At 60.7% G+C, this 8,611-nt stretch overlaps 1 protein-coding gene across 1 annotated transcript; it reads left to right on the plus strand.

Annotated features, from left to right (window-relative positions):
• The first annotated feature begins 248 nt into the window (after positions 1 to 248).
• Positions 249 to 6,824, plus strand: LHX3 (LIM homeobox 3). Its single transcript, XM_076355420.1, has 6 exons — positions 249 to 318; positions 3,311 to 3,482; positions 3,781 to 3,983; positions 4,191 to 4,342; positions 4,458 to 4,629; positions 6,406 to 6,824. Exons 1-6 carry the CDS (start codon positions 249 to 251, stop codon positions 6,822 to 6,824), a joined length of 1,188 nt encoding a protein of 395 aa, XP_076211535.1.
• The last annotated feature ends 1,787 nt before the right edge of the window (positions 6,825 to 8,611 follow it).

Raw genomic sequence — 8,611 nt, forward strand, 5'->3', positions numbered from 1 at the left:
GTGGGGGGACAGTGCCCCCCCCCGCTTTTGTGATGCTAAAGGGCCCCGCGGTGAACCGCGGCCCAGCTGCGGCCCGGCCCGACGGCGCGGTGCCGCCCCCGGCCCGCCCCCCCGCGCCGGCCCCGCTCCGCCCCGGGCGGCGGCCAGCCCCCGCGCCGCTCCCTGCGCTCCCCTCCGCGCCGCTCCGCCACTCCTCCGCAGCCACCCGCGCACCTCGGACGGCGCCCGGCGCGCCCGCGGAGGCCGCGATGTTGCTGGAGCGGGTCCGCGCCGGCTCGGAGAAGGCAGCCGAGCTCTGCCCCTTCCCGCGGAGCCCAGGTGAGGGGGGGGGGGGCGCGCAAACCTCCGCGTCCCCCCGCGGAGGCACCGGTGGCGGCTCTGGGAGCCCCGGCGAGAGCGGGGCGGCCCTCGGGAGCCGGCCCGGCCGTGCCCCCGCCTGCGCCCGTTCCGCGCTCCCCCGGACACCGTCGGGGCCGCGGTCGGGGCTGGCTGTAGGGGAGGGCGGGCGGCCCGACGGTACCGGGGGGTCCGTTCCCGGTCCATCCCGCCCGCCCCACGCTCCCTCTCGTTCTCTCCTGCCTCGTCCCCGACATCAGAGACCACCCCGCTGCCCCCCGCACGCCAGCGGGTCCGGCCCCGCGCCCGCTCCAGGCGCCCGTTTGGGTCCCGTCGGGTCTGGACCGGGGCTCCCCGCCCGCTCCGGGGGGAAACGCGGCGGCTGCCCCGGGCTCACCCCCTGCCCCAGCCCCGGCGGGAGCTCTGCTCCGCACCGTGTAGCGGCGGCTCCTGTCCCGGGGCCCCGCCGCTCCCCGCGCAACGAGGGCAGGGACGAAACGGGGAGTTTCTGCCCGCCGGTTCCCACCCGACGGCGGGCACCCCCTGCGCCGCCCCGCCCGGCTCCGGCTCGGCTTTTTCCCCGCTTTGGAAAAACTCCCGTTAATTCCGCTCCTAAATGTTTTTTCCTCCCGCTTAAGGAACGGCGAGAGCGCTGTCGGGGCGGGGAGAACCGGGCCGCGCTCCCCTGGCGTGTCCGGGGCGCCGGGGGTCTCACCGGGGGTGGTAGAGCCGGGTTCGGGGCAGCGGGTCCCGTCCCGGTGCGGGGCCGTCTCGGTTCTCGCCAGCATCGACCGCGGCCGACGGGGGCTTAAAACCAAAACGGGGAGGACCCGGGGCGGGGGTCCCGCCGGTGTGCGGCGGCCGAGGCGCCACCGGGAGCGGGACCGACCCCGCGGGCCGGGCAGACGCCGCCGTCGGGCTGGTGCCCCCGGTCCTGCCCCGCGCTTGGCGCCCGGTTTGTCTTTCTGTGGTTCTGCCCAGCGGCTCTCCGCGGTGCGGTCACCGCGGCCGCGGTAGTTGCGCGTTTGACCCGGCAGTCAGGAGATGCTTTTGCTATCGGGGGGAGGAGGCGATCCGCCCGAAACCGAACCCCCGGTAGAAGGAACCACGCGAAAACGCCGTTTGCCCGCAGGACGCGACGCCCGTTCACGGCACCGCGGTCCCCGGCCGGGCTCCGTCGGGGCCCGGGGAGGCAGCGGGAAGGAGCGGCGGGGCTCACCGGGGCTTACCGTGGCGGAGGGCCGGGGCAGGGCGGCGGCAGGACCGGGCCCGGCGGGGTCGGCCCCCGCGGTGCTTTGCCCGGGCCAGGGGGCAGATCCCGGGGGCAGATCCCGGGGTTTGCGGCTCACAGGGAGCTCGGGGCAGCGGCCGGCGCCGCCTCCCCCCGCCTCCCCCGGCGGCCCCCGCCGCCGGCCCGGCCCCCCGCCCGCCGCCGGCCCCGTCGGGGGGCGGCCCCGCCCGGGTTTCGTTTCTGGGCGCCCCGGAGCCGTCGCCCTCCCGCCGTGCCCGGCTGGGAAGGGGCGGCGGGAGGGGATGTGCCGCCGGCCCCGGGGGGGGGGGGGATTAAATACAGCGCGCCGCGATGCCCTGCCCGGCGCTCCAGACCGACACCGGCGGGGAGGGCCGGCGTCTAAAAATAACCCGCTTTAGCGGTTTAAATCCCCGGCGCGGCGCGGGTGGCAGCGGCCGGGGAGGGGGGCAACTGCCGCCGTGATTTGGGGGGGCCGGGGAGGGCCGGCGGGGGGGAGCGCGGCGGTTCCGCACCCCGGCCCGGCCTCGGCAGCGACGGGACGGGGGGCGGCGGCGGCGGCGGCGGCGGCGGGCGCGGGGCTGGGGGCGGCGGGGGCTGCGCCCCGCGGAAGATGCGCCAGTGCCCGCGGCCCGCGGAGTCGCCATGCAGCGTAAGAGCCGCGGGCCGGGAGCGGGCCGGGCTGTGCCGGGCTGTACCGGGACCTCGCGGGGCTGTGCCGTGTTACCGTGCCCGGGGCTGTGCCGTGTTACCGTGCCGGTGCCGGTGCCGGTGCCGGTGCCGGTGCCGGTACCGGAGCCCAGTCCTCCCCGGGCAGCCCGGGGCCGGGGCCGCTGCCTCTAGCGCTGCCGTTATTGGGTTTATCTGTTTGGACGCGTGAATTGTTGAGGACGCGATTGATACCTCTAACGATATCATCTCCACCTCTACCCCTACGCACAGCCATACATCTCTATATATCCATAGATAGTTATCGTTACATATAGATACTCTTATGTCTGCATCTATCTATATCTATACAGCCGTCTCTATATATCTCTCCGTCTGTATCTATACCGATATCTCTATATTTATCTACCTCTATATCCACATTTTTACCTACCTATCTATATCTACGCCTATATACCGAGATCTATATATTTATGTCTATATATCTGTACATTTTCGTTCTCTGTCTACTGTATCTGTTTATTTTTATATCTCTCTATATCTGTATCCTTATATCATCTCTTTCCGTATCATCTCTGTCGGTATGTGCAGGGCGACAGGACAAGCCTACCGCGTTTTTATTTTCAGTGCAATTCTCGTAATTTTTGGTAGTTTTCTTCCCCACCCCGGCCGGGCTACCCCGCCGTTATTTGCAGGTGAATTTTGGAAGCGTAGCAAAAGGAAAAAGAGCCGGGAATAACTGCGTTGCAACTTTGCCGGCGGCTCGGCCCGGGGGTGAATTCCGTTCCCATCACTTCCCTCCTCGTTTTCCCCGGCGCCCCCGGGCGCTTTCCCCGGTGTGCGCGGCCCGGGGGGTCCCTGCGCTCCGCTCACACGGCGCCGCGCCAACGAATTTGAACGAATACGGGTTTTTTTTCGGGCCGTTCCCCGGGCCACCCCCGGGTCCGCCGTCGGGCGGCGGCAACCCCGGGGGCGGCGGGCCGGGCCGGTCTCGGGCGGCGGCGGGAGGCATCGGGGCCGTCGGGGCGACGGTTGACGGGGGCTGCCTCCCCGCAGAGATCCCGCTGTGCGCCGGCTGCAACCAGCACATCGTGGACAGGTTCATCCTCAAGGTCCTGGACCGGCACTGGCACAGCAAGTGCCTGAAATGCTCCGACTGCCAGACGCAGCTGGCCGAGAAGTGCTTCAGCCGCGGGGACGGCGTGTACTGCAAGGAGGACTTCTTCAAGTGCGTGGGGACGGGACGGGGGGCGGCCGGGGACGGGGGGAAGCCGGTGGGGGCGACAGCCTGGGGGGGGTGTCAGCGCCGCGGGCAGCGGCGGGCACGGGCACGCGTGGGGTTCAGCACCGCGGACAGCGGCGCGGCGGGCGGGGTTCAGCACCGCGGACAGCGGCGCGGCGGGCGGGGTTCAGCACCGCGGACAGCGCCGGGCCGGGCAGCGGCCCCCCCCCCTCCCCCCCTCCCCACCGCCGCCGCCGCCGCCGCCGCCGCGCTCAGCGGCCGCCGCTTGTCCCCCCCCGCTCAGGCGCTTCGGGACGAAGTGTGCCGCCTGCCAGCAGGGCATCCCCCCGACCCAGGTGGTGCGCCGGGCCCAGGACTTCGTTTACCACCTGCACTGCTTCGCCTGCATCGTCTGCAAACGGCAGCTGGCCACCGGCGACGAGTTCTACCTCATGGAGGACAGCAGGCTGGTCTGCAAGGCAGACTACGAGACGGCCAAGCAGAGAGGTACCCCTTGCGCCGTCCCTCCCACCCCCCGAGGGCAAGAGGGAGACGGCCCGGGGCCTTCCTGCCCTCCGGGACACTCTCGTGCACCGGGCGGGAGGGGTGCCGGGAGCGTCTGCCGTCAGGGGGTGGCTGGAGGGAGGACGGGGGTCCCACGTCCCCGGGGCCACCCCGTGGTAACTTCGCCTCTAACTCGCGCCGTGTCGGCAGAGGCTGAGTCCACGGCCAAGAGGCCCCGCACCACCATCACGGCCAAGCAGCTGGAGACCCTCAAAAACGCTTACAACAACTCGCCCAAACCGGCGCGGCACGTCCGGGAGCAGCTTTCCTCGGAGACGGGGCTGGACATGCGGGTGGTGCAGGTGAGACGGGGCGGCCCTCGCCCCCCGCCGGGTCTGCCCGGGCCGCGGGGCGGGAGGCGGCGAGGAAGGAGCCGGCCCCGCAGAGAGGGAGCTCCCCGGCGTGCCCTGCTTGCAGGTCTGGTTCCAGAACCGCAGGGCCAAGGAGAAGAGGCTGAAGAAGGACGCGGGGAGGCAGCGGTGGGGTCAGTACTTCAGGAACATGAAGCGGTCCCGGGGGACCTCCAAGTCCGACAAGGACAGCATCCAGGAGGAGGGGCCCGACAGCGACGCCGAGGTCTCCTTCACAGGTCGGTCCCCGGAGCCCCGTTCCCAGCCGGGGCTTTGCCGAGTGCGGCCTGTGCCCTCCCCGCAAGGCTGCTGTCCGTGTCTAGGCTGCTTTCACCCCCCACCCCCGGCGCTACGTTAATAATTTTCAGCCATAACATAACGAGCGAAAGCAAGTGCCCGAGGCGGGAGAGGTGCAGAGCTGCGGGATTTACCGCGGTGCGGCCCCGGCTGCCCGGTCCCGGCGGGGCTGCGGGGGCGGGGGGGGGCGGCCGGAGCCGCGGCAGCGAGGGGCAGCCGTGGCTGCAGGGGAAACTCCGCTCCTCCTCCGGGGGGGCTGTGTCAGGTCCGAAAAGGTGCAGGGAGAGCAGGGAGAGCTCCCCGGGCGGGCGCTGCGGCTGTTAGAGCCGCTGCTCATATACAGCCTTTTCAAGGGACTCTTGGAAACGCAGAAACCGGAGGGTCCGGAATCGCTGAACGTTTCTGTGGGGAAAAGTATGTAGAATTTTTTTTTCATCCGATTTAGGGGTGGTTTTATTTGCGTAGTTACTAGTTAGGACTCCCTTCCCGGTTCTGTGGGAGCTGTTACCTCCCCACTGTGCCGCAGAAGGGAGGCTGCTGCCTGTTAGGAGGTTTCCGCACCGGGGGGTCCCGTTTTTGGAGCAGAGATTTCTGTTGACAAACCCAGGGACATGCCTACACTAGCTCTTGTCCTGCGTAGCCTCATCCCGCACTCTCCAGACCCAGGGCATCTGCCGTAGGAGCAGGATACGGCCCTGTGCCGGGTTGGGGGGGGGGTGTGGGTGCCTGCAGCGCTGCTCGGGGGCACATTCTGCACGGCCCCAACTCCAGCCCCGAGCTGCCCCAGGGCCAAATGGTCTCTGCCGACATGACCTGGTCTGTGCTACCGCAGTGCCCAAATGTGCCTCTGTGTGTGGTTTTTAGGAATCCAGGAGAGAAGCTGAAATGCAAAACTCTGTGTACATATTTACACAGACGCATGTCTATAACGCGTGTATGTTTATACGCACAGGGCTTTGCATCTCAGCTTCTCTCCTGTGTTCCTAAAAACTGTTTGATTTTCAAGCCTGTTTGTACACACAGCGTCATTAAATATGAATATACTATAAATAATAACTAAAAAATGTTGAACAATTGTTGATAGCTTGATGCCACAAACAGGTTTGTATCCTAGGCAACAGAGCAGCTCTTGCTGTCCATAAAGCCCCTAACGAATGCAAACAATTTTTACTGGTAACTTAAAAAATACTGCCCATTCTTCAGAAGTGTTTTTAAGTCGTACAGGTACATTTCATTAGCCTGTTCCTGAGCAGACAAATACTGCTGAGATTTATTTTTTTTTTCTGAGCAATGGAGAGCTTTTCTTGCATTCCGTGAGTCTTCAGGTAGCTCCTAAAAATGATATCAAAATTCAAGATAAACCTCAAAGCCAAATAGAAATGCAGAACAAAAGGTGGAAAGACATTGAAATCGCATTCCCCTTTAAAGGATTATTTTAAAATCACAGTCTTATATTTTACTATGTACTTTTCATGCATATTTTTAGAATCCAAAACATTTTAGATGTTTGTACTTAGAAAAAATAATAATCCCATGGCCTTCTATGAAGATCAGCCAACAAGGACGGGAATAATAAGGAATTACAAGTGTCAAGTGCATGGCTGCTCAGCTCCCATCCATCTAATCTGTTTATACCCAGAGCTTGCAGGAGTTCCCGTGCGACCGCTGCCAGCCGTGACCGTTGCTCTCCCAGTAAAACCAGTCCATTTCCCTTTCAGATGAGCCCTCTATGTCTGAAATGAGCCATTCCAATGGGATTTACAGCAACCTCAACGAAGCGTCCCCTGCTCTGGGGAGACAGGCTGGGACCAACGGGAGCTTTGCGCTGGATCACAGCGGCATCCCAGCTCAGGACCAGTACCACGACCTGCGATCCAACAGCCCCTACGGGATACCCCAGTCACCGGCTTCCTTGCAAGCACTGCCAGGCCACCAGCCTTTAATCTCCAGCTTGGTTTACCCAGACAACGGCTTGGGCATCATGGGACAAAGCGGACAAGGGGTGCCCCAGTCCATGAGGGTCCTGGCCGGGAACGGACCCAGCTCCGACCTCTCCACCGGCAGCAGCGGGGGATACCCGGATTTCCCCGCCAGCCCGGCCTCTTGGCTGGATGAAGTCGACCACGCTCAATTTTGATACAGGGTCCACCACCGTGCAGTGGGAAGGGAAAGGACTCGGTGCTGTTAAACGTCATCTACTCTTGGAAATGAAGGAGGGACAAACTGTGACTGCTGAGCGGGGCAGGAAAGCGTGACGACACGGAGAGAGCGGACGGGGTTTCGGAGGGCGACCCAGCGGCGGGTTGGCAGAGGACGGTGGGCAAAGGCAGCCGCAGCGCAGTGATTAGCGTACGGAGCGTCCAAACGAAACTGGTTGTTGTGTCTTTACTAAACACCAAGACTTGTGCTTTACAGATTTGATATAAGGTATTTTGCTTTCTGTTGTCAGTGCATTCTCCAAAGCAAGGACTTGCTTCATCACCCATCCACACCGAAAGCTTTTTAAGAGAAAATAAAGTCCTCATCCACTGTAAAAGGTGTGGCAATGTCTATATTTCTATAGGAGAAATGTTAATAGTGAATCACTTCAGAAATCCATGGTAGAAAACTTCTCTGTTCTTCCAGCAGATTTTTTAAAAAGCGCACCGATGCGGTATGTTTTGTTTTATTTTGAATTTACATTAACTTTTCTAAAATGAAATGCTCTTTAATATGCCAATCATTTATCAACAACCCTTTTCCTTTGTAAAATGAAAATCATATGTTAATTCCGCTTCTCATCTTTTTAATTTGTAGATTGCTAGTTTTATTCTTCCATATAAGCATTAAACCGTGAATAGATGTATTTATTACCAAATAACTACACTTTTATCACGAGGTCAAGAGGTGATCTTTCTTGACCCAGGAACACTAGCGGCTCTGGGTTGTGAATCTTATGCTTTTCTTTCAAATTCCTTTGCAACAGTTTTACTGCAAAGTGTCTCAAACGTCACCCTGATGTCTTGTTGCCAAATACCTTCTCGGGGGGGTCTCTCAGCAGGAGGTCTCGGCTGGTTTAGTTCAAGCCGTTCTCCTGGCACCGCTGGGAGCGTGTCGGAGCGAGCACACGCTTTCCTGGTGACCCTTCTCTGTTTCAGGCATTTGTGTATTTAGGCAGATATAGTGCGAGCTGATTGTGAGGAAAGGCAAGACAATATGTATATTGTTATCTGTAAAAATTATTGAATTAACTGTAGATTATGTGAATGTCCAGTGTCTTTTATTTATATTCTCGCTTTCTCTCTGATGATCAAATACTTCAAGATTACAAATAAATTTGTCAGCTAAACTTTAAATAGTCTTTTGCTAAATTCACATCAAAAGCATCCATACAGGTAAATACAATACCTGAAACTAAAAGGCAAAGCCCCCAAAACTCAATGCCATGATTCAACAAAGTGTTGAAATGCACTCTTCCCTTTAGCTACAGGAGCAACCCCACCGACGTAAGAATGCTTTGATAAACTGAAACAAAAAAATGACAGTTTTGGAGGCTGGCAATCCTCGGGAGATCCAAGCGATACTGCTCTATGCACGCACAGGCTTTGATCGCAGTCAAGCTATTTATGACGGGTCATGGTTATTTTTCAGCACTCATTGCAAAGGCAGAAATATGTAAAGCAGAAATCTGTGCTGATAAAGCGGTAGAAAATAGCAGAGTCTGATATTGTCTGTCGGTGGACAGAAAGTTGTGCACATGCAACACTAAAAGTCAGATACTGGAATATTTCGGAAGAGAAATCAGGAAGAAAAGAAAAAAAGCTCTAAGGAATTAAGCTTGACCAAACATACGCAGCCTGTGTTTGTGTACACACACCCGAGAGGCGCGTGCACACACGTATCGTCATATACAAATGTCTGTGGTCACGCTCCTCAAAGCAGAGT

Source organism: Aptenodytes patagonicus, chromosome 18 (assembly GCF_965638725.1).
Source record: "Aptenodytes patagonicus chromosome 18, bAptPat1.pri.cur, whole genome shotgun sequence".
NCBI classification, from domain to species: domain Eukaryota; kingdom Metazoa; phylum Chordata; class Aves; order Sphenisciformes; family Spheniscidae; genus Aptenodytes; species Aptenodytes patagonicus.

Bases quoted from the DNA above. Each gene is read 5' to 3' on its own strand.
- LHX3 (XM_076355420.1), top strand. From the start codon at position 249: ATGTTGCTGGAGCGGGTCCGCGCCGGCTCGGAGAAGGCAGCCGAGCTC. The intron at 3,483-3,780 runs GTGCGTGGGGAC...CCCCCCGCTCAG, and splicing joins TGCAAGGAGGACTTCTTCAA to GCGCTTCGGGACGAAGTGTG. The intron at 4,343-4,457 runs GTGAGACGGGGC...CCCTGCTTGCAG, and splicing joins TGGACATGCGGGTGGTGCAG to GTCTGGTTCCAGAACCGCAG.